Below are 16,959 nucleotides of genomic sequence, written 5' to 3'. Positions count from 1 at the left end.
CATAACGTGTGCAGATTGGAGGAAGGTGTAGAAGTGAAACCTGGATGTGATAAATTTGAAAGCACTGTGCCTTATTAAATCATTTGTTCTCCAGTAGGTGCTGGAAGAGGCAGAATGGCTGTGTCTTTTCTCAAACAGTCTCTTGTGGCACCTTAGGGCCTAACAAATTCATTATGACATAATCTAAGTGGACCGTTGTTTATGAAAGCCTATGTCAACATTAGTTTGTAAAAAATTATGCCACAATAAATTTGTTGGTCTTTAAGGTGCCACAAGAATCTGTTTCTGGTGAAGAAAACTAACCCCTCTGGAAACTGTCTCAAATAATTAACACTGAGTAGGCTTCCAAGGAAGTTACTGCTAGATGTTTATCTTCCGCTTTTAAAATAAAGATGATGTATGGTAGATCTAAGTTTGCCTGGCTGTGCAGCGGGATAAGGATTATTACCATCCAGCAGCATTTTAGAAACTGTTCTTGCTTTCTTTATCGGTGCTTCAAGCTGTGCCACACAAAACAGAAGAAATGGAAGCACTTATGGAATTTATAGAGCGTAACATTGGTATATTACCTGCAGAGCAACAACTTAGTCTTTATAAACGCAGAGAGACAATTTCTCTATATTGCTTTATAACACTTCTAGCTTTTTCACATCTGGGAAGCGGGGATCATTATCAAATGCCATTATGGAGTCACATTTACTTTCCCTGGCTGAAAAAGGAAGGAGTTTTAAAAGCAGTAGAGAAAAATAATCAGAAGACTAATCTACTATATACAGTGGTGCCCCGCAAGACGAATGCCTCGCAAGACGGAAAACTCGCTAGACGAAAGAGTTTTCCGTTTTGGAGGTGCTTTGCAAAACGAATCTCCTATGGGCTTGCTTCGAAAGACGACAATGTCTTGCGAGTTCCTGCTGGTTTTTTTCCCCTCCCCCCCTTTTCTAAGCCACTAAGCCGCTTATCAGCTGATCCGATCAGCAGATAAGCCACTAAAAGCCGCTAATAGCGCTAAGCCGCTTATCAGCTGATCCGATCAGCAGATAAGCCGCTAAAAGCCACTAAAAGCTGCTAATAGTGCTAATCCGCTAATCCTTCAATGGGCTTGCTTCGCAAGATGAAAAAAACCACTAGACGAAGGGAATCACAGAACGGATTCTTTTCGTCTTGCGAGGCACCACTGTATCTTGGAAGGTGAATTGTCTGTCTGTCTGTCTGTCTGTTTGTTCTCTATGGGTTCAGCTGCCTCTTAAGAGATTGTCGCCAAACTCAGCACAAAGGTTTCTGAGGTGGGGACAGCATTTTTTGTTGATGTTTGGATGCCGCCCACCATTTTGAATCAAGATGGTAGACTGACACATCACTTTGGTGTGACTCTACCCATTTGGGGGTATAGGTTTGGTTGCCTCTTGAGATACTGTCACCAAACCTGGCATGAAGGTCGCCATTTTGAATCAAGATGGCAAACCAAACTGTGACTTTGGCGTGACTTCCCCTGCTTCTTGGTGTGATGGGTCCAAACTTACATATTACCACTATCCATTTACCGGTAACGAGGGTGAGTGGGTTGGGGGGTTATAACACTCCCCACTATATTCTATTAAAATAAAAAGAACATTATATTGTTAAAGCTTAGTGTGACAACGGACAAAACATCGCTAACAACAAAAATGACTCCATCATTCTTAGAATAGCCAGAATTCTTCCTAACCTCAGAGACAGTGCTGTTCTTCTGCTCCCAGATACGCTTGGCTTCAGCTTTCTCTTTCTGATTCAGTAGCTGTGGACTTGGCAGAGTTCCTGAATTCCTAGCTTCAATAAATTTGGTTGCTAAGTTCCAGAGGCGAGATTGCCATCTTTCCACCCCAGGGATTGCATCAGCTGAATGAAAAATGACAGGAGAGAGAGGTTTTCATTAGCACGAGTTAAGATAACATTTTCAGAGGGAGAAAAAGAAGTGAGACAAAGAGTTCTCCCCCTTTTAATTAGTCAGCATTTAACAGTTTTGAAGCTAGCAATACTTTAACATACAACTTGCAAACGGAGTAAAATAAACCCACTACCTTATTGCTATGGCAGCTTCACTTTATATCTGAAATATTCAGAAGTACTTTCCTTTTTGTTTTTAGGCTGAATGCCTGGTGACAGAAATGCCTTAACAGAGAAGGTCCCTTCCACCACTGACGTAAAGTGAGGACAAACACAAGTACTCTCTCACCAGAGAGGTCAAAGCAGATGCAGCTTCAAGTGGTGCAACTTGAAGAGCAAAGATAAAGGCTGCCGGTGCAGAATTCAGCAGCCAGGTTGCTCACCAGACATGGGTGCAATCCTGCTCCTCTCCCATGTGTGAGCTCTGTGCTTCTGGAAGCCTTGTGTTCCCCCCATCCCCACAAGGCTATATGAATGTGACTTCAGCAATTTCAACAACTCAGGCGTTCAATTTAAAGCCCAAAATGAAAGAAGCAATCTAAAGACTAGATTCGAAAGAGAAAATCCAATAGGCAGGTGTTATTGTCCAGATGGTATCTCTGGAGTGCTAAACTGGAAGGAAAAATAGAGATAGTGCAACAGTTTGCACAACACGTGCTCATTTTGAATTCAGCAACTTTTCAAATAAAAATAGAATAAAACTGTCTCCCACTTGCGATGATATACTGGTAGCTTGACCCTGTCTGCCATTAGAATGTGTAAGGATCAGCACAGACTGTGGACTAGGGTCACTGAGTCATCCCATCTGACATTGTAAAAACCCTCTCTGAAAGTATCGTTAATGCTCATCCCTCATATAGTATCCAAAATGTCTTCAAAACAGAAAGCAAACAATCACTGCTTTTTCTTTTTAACTCTGCCAATTGCAAATCTGCCATGGAAAAAAAGCAAAGCACATCACAACAGCGCAAGATTCTAAAAGGCGGAAACAGGTTATAACATAGGAGATCTGGAATCCGATCTCCCAACTTATTAAAAATGAATGTTAAAGCAGATGCAGGAAGCTTTGTTTTTGATCACAGAAGTGGAGCTGGGAACAGGGTGGGCAAGTTAACCCTTCTCTTCATGTAGTTTTCTTGATCTAAACAACCCCCCCCCCGCCAAGCTGTCATTAAACTAGCAGCAGGGGTGAAATTACAGGTATCTTTTCTGTTCACATTTTTTCCACACCGGTGCTAACAGAAGCTTCAGAGGGAAATTTAGATTGGGATAACCCGTAGGGACAGTCTGATCACAGATGTCCTATGTCACCCCTGAACTCATCACAATTTAGAAACAACTGGACGTAGATTATGCTTGTTCCTATGACAATTCACAGATAGCATGTATTGTAGTAAAACTGCAAAAGCAGTACAGTGGAGCCTTGGTTCTCAAACAACTTGGAACCCAAACACTGCAAACCTGGAAGTAATTGTTCTGGTTTGCGAACTTTATTTGGAAGCCGAACGTGCTCAGTTTCGAGTGCGACACTTCCGTTTTGAGCGCCACGCTTCCAATTTGAGTGTTACACTGAGGTCTGTCTGTTTTTGCTATTTATTTTGCATTTTTGTTTTTGCAGCTTTTTTGCTTTGTTTTTGTGACTGTGTAGACCCAGATCCACTACTGACTGACTGATTGTATGACTGCAGTACATTGTCTATGGCTTTCATTTTATGGATCCATGGTCTTGTTAGATAGTAAAATTCATGTTAAATTGCTGTTTTAGGGGTTGTTTTAAAAAATCTGGAATGGATTAATCCATGTTGCATTACTTTCTATGGGAAAGCACACCTTGGTTTTGGAACGCTTTGGTTTTGAAACGGACTTCAGAATGGATTAAGTTTGAGACCAAGGTACTACTGTAACTATAAAAAAAACCCTAAAAGAGATATTTTTGCCAAAGTGAAAAGCACTGTTTAGATCAATCTGCGGGTTTTGTCAACATCTAAGTCAGGGGTCGGCAACATGTGGTCTGTGGGCCAGATCCGGCCCACAAGTTGCCCCTGAACCGAGCCGCCAGCTGGTTGAGTCCCCCACGCACTGCGCTAAACCGGCGCAGCGTGGTGTGGGGACTCACCAAGCAGCGACAGAAATCGCGTCTGCACACGCACAGATACCGGAAATCGCTTCTGCGCATGCACGATTTCCGACAACGCAGACATGTGCAGATGCGATTTCCAGCATCACACTGCGCCAGTCCGGCCCACGGATGATCTCCGCGGGAGTGATCCAGCCCATGGCCGGTAAGCCTTGCCGACCCCTGATCTAAGTCCTCAAAGGCATTTTGTACAAACACAAATCAAGGAAAAAGAAGAATTTGGGTGCTGGGAGGGTGCCTTACTCTTTGCATCCCACAAGATGTCCTGCTCTGGAGGAGAAGCAAACAGGATGTAGAGTCTGACTGTATCAATTCCATACTTCTGGACCATTTCTTCAGGCTCTATACCATTGTGCTTGGATTTACTCATTTTTTCCCACATCACTTGTAGCTTCTCTTTGGTTTTTAGGTGAACAGGTTCAGGACCTAAACACAGAACAAGACATTAAAAAAAACTGCTTTTCCTCTACATGTTTAAAGAAGAACTGGTTGCTTCCAATCCCTTCTCACACAACTATAATACACAATTAGATTGCTGCAACATGTTGTATGTGGGGCTGCCTCTGAAAACAGTTTGGAAACTTCAGGTGGTACAGAATTTGGCAGCCAGGTTGCTCTCGGAGGCAGGACAATTTGAGGATATACCGTATTTTTCGCCCTATAGGACGCACTTTTCCCCCTCCAAAAATAAAGGGGAAATGTGTGTGCGTCCTATGGGGCGAATGCAGGCTTTCGCTGAAGCCTGGAGAGCAAGAGGGGTCGGTGCGCACTGACCCCTCTCGCTCTCCAGGCTTCAGGAAGCTATCCGCAAGCTTGCTTCTCCCCCACCCCGCCAGCCCCACAAGCTCGCGGGATAGCGGGGAGGCGGAGAGCCGCCACCCTGCTATTCCCCGACCTGATCTGGAGGCTGGAGGCTGGCAAGCCGCTGCCCCACGGAGGCTAGAGAGGCTGTCCCTGAAGGCAGAAGAGGGAGACGGAGCGCTCCGTCTCCCTCTTCTAGCTTGGGGATGGCTGCGCAAACCTGGGGGGGAAATAAATTTTTTCCCCTTGATTTCCCCCCCAAAAAACTAGGTGCGTCCTATGGGCCGGTGCATCCTATAGGGCGAAAAATACGGTAGTCCTGGCCCGACTGCACTGGACGCACTGGCTGCCAATTAGTTTCCAGGCTCAATTCAAAATGCTGGCTTTGACCTTTTAATTCTCAAAGGCACCAAGGCTCCCTGTTTGTGGAATGGTCTCCCCAGGGTTAGCTCTCCCTGATCCAAAGCAACTGTCTTCTAGGGACTGAGAAGAGGAACATCTTTCAAACATCCTGGTGAATGTCCTTCACAAAACAACGCTTTTATGTAAGTCAGTGCTTCGGATGTTAGAAGGAAGTAGCAGGGAGCGGAAGAGCAAATGAGTTTCAATTCCACTTATCATGCTTCCGGTTCAATGCATGAACACTCCAAATAATTTACATCTGCTTCATCCATACGTAAAATATAGGAACAGACATCAGACCAAAATCTGCAGTACTCTTTTCCAGATAAACATATAAAATGCTATTCAGCTATCCACAATCATCTACCAGGAATACCTTGCTAGATATATGAAAGCCTTGCCTATTCCACTGACCAAAACAGCATCATATATTGTTATAGTCAACTCAGTTCTAGCATCAGTGTGTGGAGTCTATTTCTTCCCTTAATATGATTACAGCAAGATTTGGAAAGCTAGTAAGCCTTGTCCACAGAAATATTGTGGAAATTGTTCAGAGGTTTAATGGACTAGCTTGGAGTGGGTCTGTGATCTCACTGAGGGAAACCCAGCATAATAAGATCAAATATTGGTTTTCGAGCCATGGTACCACCGCTATAATTGATAGAACCAGCTACCTCTTGTTGCCAAGTTCTATGTACTCTGCAAAATGATCTTTCCCAAAACTGGTCATTTGATTTTTTAGGATATAGCTAAAGGAATGCAATGCCCATAACAGACTCACTTACCAGTAAGGTCAATTTCTTCTCTCTTCAAATACTGCCCAGTTGTTGCTAGCCTGAAAGTCCGATTCTTGACAATACCTTGAACTAAGAGTTTATGAAAAGGCTCTCTGAGGACAAATAAAAATAATTCTGCTGAAAGTAACATTTATTTATAATAGGTTAATATCTTGAGTGAGGATAAATGCTAGAGGGTAAGGACTTGCTGAATTTAATATTTGAACTGGAATACAAGATGGGAGGTGTGAGGAGGTCAAGAAACTAGTGAATGAAGTATAAGATATGAAAATACTAATCTATTTTCTGCTTTTTTTTTTTTTGGTTTTTCTTTCCTTTCCTTTCTTCTTTACCTTCTTTTGTTAACTGTTTTTTATTGTGTATTTTTTATGTGTTTTGTTTTTGTATTTTTTTCATTTTTGTAGTCTTTCTTATGTTTAAATTTTGAAACTTTTCATTGTGAAATTTCAATAAACATTATTTTTTTTTAAAAAAATGAAAGTAACAGTCGGAACATACTTTCAACATACTGTATACATGTAAGTTTTGGTGATGGAACATCAGGCTGAATACTCCAGGAGCAGGGATCTTGAGGCCCCCTGAAATTTGCACCCATCTCCAAAAAGCTGGCCTCACTCTACTTTTGTTCTCTGTGTGTCAACCAAAGGGAGCATGGCAGTCAAATGGTTAGGGACAACCTCCCCCCACCAAAGAAAACCTGCATGGACCCTCCTTTGGGTCCCCTGCCTCTGGAGGAGAGGCAGGTAGTGACTGAAGATCAAGCTTCCTTGGTGGTCACTCTCCAAATTTGGAATATCCTCCCTATGGAAAACTGCCTGGTGCCAAGCACACTGACTTTGGGGGCAAGGAGAAGCCCTTTTAATTTGCCCAGTCTTTCCCATCTTCTGTCTGCCTCTGAATATCAACTGCTGAAGATTATGAATGGGAGAGAGCTCTTGCTCGCGGCCTTCCCATAGGCATTGGGTTGGCCACTGTGTGAGCAGAAGAAGAAGAAGAAGAAGAAGAAGAGTTTGGATTTGATATCCCGCCTTTCACTCCCTTTAAGGAGTCTCAAAACGGCTAACATTCTCCTTTCCCTTCCTCCCCCACAACAAACACTCTGTGAGGTGAGTGGGGCTGAGAGACTTCAGAGAAGTGTGACTGGCCCAAGGTCACCCAGCAGCTGCATGTGGAGGAGCGGAGATGCGAACCCGGTTCCCCAGATTACGAGGCTACCACTCTTAACCACTACACAGAACACTCAGCTAGGTCTTTGGTCTGATCCAACAAGGCTATTCTTATGTTTTAGTACTGTGTTTTAACCACTGTAATACTGGCTCTGTTATAAATTTGATTTTGTATTGCTGTTGCTTTAATATGTTCCAGCCTATTTAGAAAACTTTTGTGACCTGCTCCAAGAGTCTCCCCAAGCAGCTCACAACCTGTTTATAAATACAGTGGTACCTCGGGTTACATACGCTTCAGGTTACATACGCTTCAGGTTACAGACTCCGCTAGCCCAGAAATAGTACCTTGGGTTAAGAACTTTGCTTCAGGATGAGAACAGAAATCGTGCAGCAGTGGTGCAGCGGCAGCAGGAGGCCCCATTAGCTTAAAGTGGTGCTTCAGGTTAAGAACAGTTTCAGGTTAAGAACAGACCTCCGGAACGAATTAAGTACTTAACCCGAGGTACCACTGTACGTATAAATTCATGTTCTAAACAAATGAGAGAACAGATAGCTGTCTAGTTGAAGAAAGGTAGGAGCTGTTGCAAGGGCCTGGGGACAGCAACCCAAAGATTCCCCAAAGCCAGATTCCCCAAAGAATGAGTCTGGTTTCTACCAGGGGACTCATAGAATCACAGAAATGCAGAGCTGGAACCCCCTTCCAGGACAGATGGACAATCAACCTCTGCTTAAAAACTTCCAAGGAAAGAAGAGGCCACCACTTCCCGAGGGAGTTCATTCCACTTTTGAACAGCTCTGTCATAAAGATCTTCCTGATGTTTAGTCAGAATCTCCTTTCTTGTAACTTGAATCCTTTGGTTTGGGTCCTACCCTCCAGGGCAGGAGAAAACAAGCTTGCTTCATCTTCCACGTGACAGCACTTTAGATATTTGAAGATGGCTATCATATCTGGAAGGACAGATCCTGAAGGTGAGGCTCCAATACTTTGGACACCTCATGAGAAGGGAAGACTCCCTGGAAAAGACCCTGATGTTGGGAAAGATGGAGGGCACAAGGAGAAGGGGACGACAGAGGACGAGATGGTTGGACAGTGTTCTCAAAGCTACCAGCATGAGTTTGACCAAACTGCGGGAGGCAGTGGAAGACAGGAGTGCCTGGCATGCTCTGGTCCATGGGGCCATAGAATCATAGAATCATAGAGTTGGAAGAGACCACAAGGGCCATCGAGTCCAACCCCCTGCCAAGCAGGAAACACCACCAGAGCACTCCTGACATATGGTTGTCAAGCCTCTGCTTAAAGACCTCCAAAGTAGGAGACTCCACCACACTCCTTGGCAGCAAATTCCACTGTCGAACAGCTCTTACTGTCAGGAAGTTCTTCCTAATGTTTAGGTGGAATCTTCTTTCTTGTAGTTTGGATCCATTGCTCCGTGTCCGCTTCTCTGGAGCAGCAGAAAACAACCTTTCTCCCTCCTCTATGTGACATCCTTTTATATATTTGAACATGGCTATCATATCACCCCTTAACCTCCTCTTCTCCAGGCTAAACATGCCCAGCTCCCTTAGCCGTTCCTCATAAGGCATCGTTTCCAGGCCTTTGACTGCTTGAAGAAATAACGGAATCGTACATTGCACTACAGTATGGATAATATCTCAGAATAAAACTGGAAGCAAGCTCTTCCCAGTATATGAGTCACAAAGAGTCAGACACAACTAAACAACTAAACAACAACAACAACAACATATCTCCTTCTCAGTCTTCTCTTTTCCAGGCTATACATGCCCAGCTCCCTCAACCGTTCCTCATAAGGCTTGGCTTCCAGACCCTTGATCATCTTGGTTACCCTCCTCTGCACACGTTCCAGCTTGTCAATATCCTTCTTGACTTGTGCCCAGAACTGGACACAGCATTCCAGATGTGGTCTGCTTAAGGACAGGAGCTCACCCATTGCAAAGGTTCCTCTCCACTCAAAATACGTTTATCTGAAACGGCCACACTTTACCATACATGGGAAAGGCAACTTAAGAAAAGCATTGGGGGGGGGGGAGAGAGAATGGGCAAGTCTCCTGGTCAGAGGTAATTTTTCAGGGAACGTTTATGTTTGATGACATGGTGTTAATTCACAAAAGTTCCCTTGTTGATACAAGATGAGATTTCGGCTCATGTTTGTTTGCAGGGGCAGATGCTGGTTAGAAGCACAAAATATTTTACCATGTATGGGAGTAACAAAAAAAAGGCAGATCTTTGTAAGTATGGGAGATTTGGGAGGGAGTGGGGAGAAACAGAAGGGAAATTGTGCTTAGGAAGAGCCTGCAAAAGTCTGGAAAGCAAGCAGTGCTTAGTCACAATGAACTCTACCTTCTACAACATCTTTCCTAAATTTATTGCTCAGTTATTCACCAACAGTAACAGCACCCTCTCATGGCCACATGTAGAAGCACAAACTAGCTGCTTTTGTAGATCACATACTGGGAAGAGCTTGCTTCCAGTTTTATTCTGAGATATTATCCATACTGTAGTGCAATGTACGATTCCGTTATTTCTTCAAGCAGTCATTCTTGGATCTCTATCTATCTATCTATCTATCTATCTATTCCCCAGTTCATAGTGCTCGGCTACTCCACACTCTCCTGGCCTCATCTTCTTCTATTGCCAAAATCACCTCAATTAAAATAGCCTTGCTGCAACAATGACTGGGGCTCAGGCAAAGTCCGCCCCATCCTGTAGGACTTGAATTGAAGAATACTCCGCAGAGGGGGAAAGGATGGACCAAAAAGTACAGCTCATTATTGTTTAAAGAGAAACAGAAAACACCCCAATTCAGAATCAGTCACGTGATACAGATCAGGTAACATGATTGCAATAAGGAAGAAAGCATTACAGGCGGCAACGATTTCAGGAGCTTCCAACTGACATGTTTTCGCCAATGCGCAGGTCCTTTTGCACCCGGAAGAAGGCAGAACAGAGGTTGTAGGGGCATAATGGGGTGAGGAAGCCTATAAGGCTATGCCAATGCACGTGGGGGCCAGGAACAGAACCCCTGCGTGAAATGCTCTCTGCCAGTACTTAAATATTTTTTCAAAAAAACCTTTAAAATAAATGAAAACCTGCTCCGTGGCAGTATCTGAGGACGGGAGGCAATTATAGACACTAGCTATAGGGTCTTGGAACAGTTACACTGAGATGCATGTTTCTTTTCTCCAGTAGTCCTGAAAGTGCTGTTGGGAGCTAACTGGTTTTTGTTGCCGTTGTTTTGCAGGTGCTGTCTGAAGCCCTATTAAGGTAAAGGTAAAGGGACCCCTGACCATTAGGTCCAGTCGTGACTAACTCTGGGGTTGCGGCGCTCATCTCGCTTTATTGGCCGAGGGAGCCGGCGTACAGCTTCCGGGTCATGTGGCCAGCATGACTAAGTCCCTTCTGGCAAACCAGAGCAGCGCAAGGAAACACTGTTTACCTTCCTGCTGGAGCAGTACCTATTTATCTACTTGCACTTTGACGTGCTTTCGAACTGCTAGGTTGGCAGGAGCAGGGACCGAGCAACGGGAGCTCACCCCTTTGTGGGGATTCGAACCACCAACCTTCTGATCGGCAAGTCCTAGGCTCTGTGGTTTAACCCACAGCGCCACCCACGTCCCCTAAAGCCCTACAGAAATCTGCAAAACCAGTTTGACTAGAGACTACTGCAATACTGAAAAATGGGTACTGGTAGCTCTACAATACTACTACCCTCAGTTCTCAGAAAATCTACCAGGTGTACAAAGCCTAAATACAATGAGAAGTGTTGTTTACAAGTGCCCTTGTTTCCCCTGCAAGCTTTTATTACACTTAAGCCTTCAACTGTTCTCGCACTTACCTGTGTTTAGTCATCTTCTGATTATGGCAAAAATGGCTGAAGAATCTGGCATAGTACAAATGCATAACTGCATGCTCCTTTCCTCCAATGTACAGGTCGACAGGCATCCAGTGATCTGCCAAGTCTTTGTGAAAAGGTCTAATAGAGAAAACAACCAATGCGTAATGAGAAGAAGCATAGCTGACCAAGGAAAGTTAGAATGATTCCAATTAGTAAGAATCAATACAAATGGATTTGACTGGCTTATAGGAGCAAACATTTGGATGCTACCAGCAGGGGGCAACATGACTTCATTGTATTAAAACAAAATCCATCCTAAACATTTAGTGGCTGTAGTAATCCAAACAACACTTCATTATCAAATCAAATCGTCGTATTTCTTAGGTGCAAATGAATGACAGCAAAGGGTATCAGATAGCTTTTTTTTAAGTGTTTATTTATACTTTCCAAGTTTACACATTTCATTACTTTTACAGTCAATTTAACATTTCAAAATTTGACTTTCTTCCCCCTCTTTCTGTGGTTCCTTAATTATTATTTTTTTTAGTATCTTCTGCATATCCAAATTCATTTAACTTGCTCATTTAATTATCGACTGTAAATATATACTCTTGTGAAACTGCAGGTTATTACAATGATCCTGCTAACATTTTTATCTGTTTACAATCAGATAGCTCTGTTGGGGTTATTCAGGTTGACATATCTGACCAACAAGGGAGGTTTACAGTCAGTGAGGTCATGTAGGAATATCTTTATGTGCTTAAAACTACAAAGTTGTTGTAACGTAAAAGTTCTACTCTGAATGAAACAAACGCAATTGTTTAAACAGTAGAAGTGTGATAAACCCTCTAAACAGGTTAACTCTAGACTTAACTGAATGGACTCTGATTCCTGCTCTTAACATTCCTGCAGGTGTACAGTGAGACAGCTATGACTCTAAAAGCCATCCCCAAAACAAGGCGTTGGTTTTTAAATGGATAGTGTAATTTGAAAGTTTTAGGGCTGCACACACACCAACTCCAATCTGACTCATGCTGAAATCAATCTGTGGAGGGAGCCCATGTTTAAGTAGGATTACTTTGGTCTGCCATTTTGATTCAAAATGGTGCCTAGTGTCCAAACATAGACAACGTTTGGTGGTGATCCCTCAAGAGGCAGCTGAACCTATGGCAAAAAAACTGGCAAAATCATATTTCGGTTGACCATCTTGATTCAAAATGGTGGTTTGTGTCCCAACATGGAAGAAAAACGCTGCCCCACCTTGGGAACCCTCATGCCAAATTCGGCAACGATAACTTGAGAGACTTTCCAAACCTATGAACAGATAGACAGAAAGACAGAAGGACTGGCAGAAAACCCACTTGCAGAAATATACAGATGATGAGCTCTTTATATCCTGGGAGGTTTTGACAAGGTGGTTTCAAATAGACTGCACTCTGAGGTGGTGAGAGGACTGCAGCATGTCAGAAGATAAGCTAAGTGATGCAGTTTAAAAACAACCAACAGGCTAACTCCTTTGTACACTGGGGAAAGGGCACCACTGGCAGAACAAAAACAGACCCCTCATAAGAATCATCTTTTTATTGTGTTCAGTATGAACTTAAGGATTATCTACAGGAGAGCCTTGCCACTCCTTCCGAGTTGAGCTATGCATAACAGGACCAGCTTATAAGATTACACACCAGCCTGCTTGAATGCAGGCTGCCTAAATTACTTACCTCTCAGAATTATGAGGATCAGTGTACCTTAAGTAATACCAAGCTGAATCAACAAATGTATCCATGGTGTCCGTTTCCCTTTTTGCAGGCTGCTTGCACCTGAGGAACACAAATGTAATGTTAGTTATTAGGGTTCTGCAGAGATACAAGGGAGCCATCTGGGGAGCTTTGCACGAATATTTTTGATGATGTCCCTTATGAGATTGAAGCCGCATTAGCAGCCAATTTGCGAACTACAGATCTGCGATGCTCACTTGTTGTATAAGCCAAGCTTCTAACTGGGCATGCGAGGTCAGAGCTCACAGATCTCAGCAGAGGCGAGATCTACAAGTCTGTGCTTTGCAAATCTTATCAGAAGTGAGAAATCAGAAATGTGAGTAAGCCAGGAACATCTCTCTCTTTAAATTCTTGCATCTGATGAAATGAACTTACAACTGGAAAAACCAAGAGAATCCAAAATGGGTAGATTCATTCATTCCTACTGTCAAATCCAGCAACCCCCAGTTAATCTGAATGGATAGGAATTCAAATTGGTCCTAAGCCTTACAACTTGCATGAATGAGTCATAAATGAACGAACCTTTCAAGAGTCAATTCAGTGATCTCTTATTCTTTCAAACTACTGTCAACCCTCCAGATTTCCCAAGCACCCAGGTACTTTATGCCTTTTACCAGCATTACACTGTAGGGTCCCTGAAAACTCAAAAGGAATAGCAGAAATCTATTCCTCTGAGAATGGGCACATGGATGGATGCTTGCTCCCAGCTGAGTGTTCACTGAAGCCTTTTACAACAATAAAATGTGGAAAGTAAATGCTGTTACTCAAGATTTGCTATCATTTTATAAGAATATAAACTTGTGTGTAGATTTACAATACACCGATAATTAGTTTGGATCCGGATGAAGTATTTTAAGTCTCACCAACAAACTTAGTCTGGTTCAAGCTCATTCAAAATACTGAGCAGATGGCTCTCTTTTTCCTTTAAGTCCCAGCTTATGTTTAGCCTGGTAAATTGGATAGACATATTCAAAAATCTAAAGGGCTGTCACATGGAGGATGGAGCAAGCTTGTTTTCTCCTGCTTTGGAGGGTAGGACCCAAATTTATGGCTTTCAAGAAAGGAGAGTCCAACTAAACTTCAGAAAGAACCTTCTGACAGTGTTTGACAGTGGAATAGACTCCCACGAGAAGTGGTGGTCTCTACTTCCTTGGAGATTTTAAAGCAGAAGTTGGATGGCCATCTGTCATGTATGATGCAGTTGAGAGTCCCACATATCAGTGGGTTGGACTATATGACCCACGGAGTCCCTTTCAACTCTACAATTCTATGATTCTTTGATTCCAAGATCCACTGGACTAAACAAGAGACTACTTGCACAGTTACAGATTTTTGGGCTTTATTGATTAATAAAATGCTGTGTGAGTGAGATATCCATCTGTAGGCAGAGACGAAAGCCAACATTTGATTCTTGTAGCTTTCAGATGGATGTGTAGCCAGGGCATAGTATCCTATATGTTTGTCTCTCCATTTGTATGAATCCTTTCTGGGCGATCCTCTTTCCCAAAAGCATGTGGGTTGAACATGGTTGCTAAAAGATTGCATGTGTATGTGTGTGCGCATGTGCACACACAAATACAGAAACCAAGATGGAGGGCGGGGAATGACAAGTTTGAAGGCTTCACCATGTAAAAAGCAAGCAGGGCACAAAAACTAGTATGTCAACATCACGTGATTCTTTTGTAGATAAGCATGGAATGGTCAGAAAAGGCAGGTGCTCAAAGAAACTGTTCATTATTATCATCATCTCAAAATGGCCTAAGTTGAAATCAATTTCCAATTCTTAATCCCTAGACATTGCTGAACACAGGAATCACCAAGTGACACCTTTTCGTACATTTTAAAAGAGGGATTACAGTTGCACCTTGGAAGTCAAAGGGAATCCGTGTCCGTTCGACTTCCAAAACGTTCGAAAACCAAAGTGTGGCTTCTGATTGGCTGCAGTAAGCTCCTGCAGCCAATCAGAAGCCGCAGAAGCCCTGCCGGACGTTCGGCTTCCATAAATAGTTCGCAAACTGGAACAGTCACTTGCGGGTTTGTGACATTCGGGAGCCAAAACGTTCAGGAACTAAGCTGTTCAACTTCCAAGGTACGACTGTACTTCTGGCTCCATTCTGAAGTGAGACATTTATTAAGATGAATTTCTTGGCTGAGTTTTGCCTGAGCATAGTTCTTTACATCAAATGCCTTTTGCAACAGCAACAAAATGGAATGAGCCTTTCTGAGTCACAGCACTGAGGTACCGCACTACCAAAAATAATCTATTCACTAGCTCTCAAATGTCCAGAGAAAGTGACAGGTTTACTGCTTCTGTATTCTGAAGTGTGAATGACTTGAGATCACTTAACGGCGCCAACAAGGCAGCCTAACAATACAGAATTCATCATGTCAACTCTGCTGAGAGCAATGTTCCATTATACGCATGATGAGGAAACAGTCTCTCAAGGATACAGATAAATTCTGATTCTTTCCACCAAGCATTAGCCATCCACCAGACCCTGGAGAATACAGATCTAGTTTCCCTAATGAAAATATAATTCTCCAAATCTGAATTAGATTCTGTTGAGCCAAGCAAACAAAAGGCTTAAATCTGGCCTGCATAAAACTCCTTTCTAATACAAATAGCTGCCTGACATAAATAACAAGAAGCTCAGATCTAAACCAAAAGCAGCGGTCCTAGGTGACTTTACACTTTACCATTTTCCAGTGCAGAGATAATCTTTTGGTACACAGAGCAGCAGATTCCTGATCCCTTTATTTGCAGCAAATAAAAACAAATGACCCCCCCGCCCTCGCACTTAAAAGAAGAAATACGTGAAGCAGCCCTGGCACGACTCATGCAAGAGAAGTAAACTAAGATCTCCCCATTTCCCAACAAAAAACAGCCCACAGAGCTTGCCTTAAATCCGTTTCCAATAGTAATACAGCTAACCTTGCTATAAAGAGGAAGCCAAAGCCTTCCCTCCAAAGAAAAACCCTGTTCCTCTAATGACTGAGCTCAGCAGTAAGAAGAAACAGACACACAGCCTTTTAGAGTTAAGATCTTTTTTCTGCATAAAAAGAACGGGTGAATAGAAAGAACCTGAGACTGCTCTCCACTTTCACAGAAGGCAATGCTTTGGGAAGTAATAGCACAAAGGTACACTGGTGAGATAGTCAGATTTTTAGGACACTAAGCTTTACTTTTCTGTCCTCTTTTTTAAAAAAAGAAAAACCAGAAGCCACAGCATCAACCAAATGTTTAACCGTAATAACAATAAAAATGAAACAAAATTTGCTCCTCTTCCAGCCAAATCACTGACCAGCAGCTGTAAAGAAAACGTGCACTCACCTCGGACAAAAGCAGTTTACCCAGTGTGAAGCAGAAGCCAAAAGCGAGCCGCCCTTCCCTGTAAAGGATGTGACACTGGGCAATTGTACAGGTAAGTCTTCGTAAGGGACAGGAAGAGGACCACAACTCTGGCAGTGGATGATTGGAATAGGCGTCCCCCAATAACGCTGCCGCGAGATCAGCCAATCTTTCAATTTACTGCTTGTTAAGTGTCCTCCTACTCCTTTATTTTTGGCTTCTTGAGTGATGGCATTTAACGCTTGTTGTCTACTCATACCTGTGAACTGAGAACGACAGATGTTGGTGTATTCCAATGTTCTCACTGCAATGGTAGTCACAGTAATGTTCCTATGTATATGTCCCACCACCCATAGTCAAGAGAATGGAATTCTATCCAAAGTCCTAATATAGTCTCTCAAATTTTCTCCATTTTCATCTTCTGTTCAAGCCTCTCAGTTCCCGGCAGTCGAATGATCAGGCCACTACCGGCAGCTGCTCTGTTGGATTTCGGCATGGTGGTCTGGTGTGCATTTTCAGGTGAAGTTGCTGGAACAATTATTTTAATCTCCTAGAGCAGGGATCTCCAACTCCCAAGAGACTGCGATCTACTCCCACTATAAAAAACTGGCAGTGATCTACTGTTGAGCTTTGGGGGGGGGGTGGTCAACTAAGATCAACCAGGGACACACCGCGATCGACCGGTAGATCGCGATCGACTGGTTTGGACATGACTGCCCTAGAGCAATTGTTTCAATTTGTTTCTGGTCTTGCAC

At 43.1% G+C, this 16,959-nt stretch overlaps 1 protein-coding gene across 2 annotated transcripts in view; it reads right to left on the bottom strand.

The window, feature by feature from the left end:
* Positions 1–16,959, bottom strand: part of LARS2 (leucyl-tRNA synthetase 2, mitochondrial) — a 68,637-nt gene that overhangs the window by 20,593 nt on the left and 31,085 nt on the right. For both annotated transcript variants that reach the window (XM_082192998.1, XM_082192999.1), the window contains exons 12-17: positions 16,187–16,470; positions 12,799–12,897; positions 11,081–11,218; positions 6,049–6,152; positions 4,304–4,486; positions 1,706–1,875 (exon numbers count right to left, since the gene is read on the bottom strand). In XM_082192998.1, coding sequence (XP_082049124.1) covers positions 1,706–1,875; positions 4,304–4,486; positions 6,049–6,152; positions 11,081–11,218; positions 12,799–12,897; positions 16,187–16,470 — 978 coding nt within the window. The remainder of the gene's footprint in view (positions 1–1,705; positions 1,876–4,303; positions 4,487–6,048; positions 6,153–11,080; positions 11,219–12,798; positions 12,898–16,186; positions 16,471–16,959) is intronic.

The sequence above is a fragment of the Podarcis vaucheri genome (assembly GCF_965113315.1).
Source record: "Podarcis vaucheri genome assembly, chromosome: 12".
NCBI lineage: Eukaryota > Metazoa > Chordata > Lepidosauria > Squamata > Lacertidae > Podarcis > Podarcis vaucheri.
Note: the sequence above shows the minus strand (reverse complement) of the source record. Positions and strands in the feature narration are given on the sequence as shown.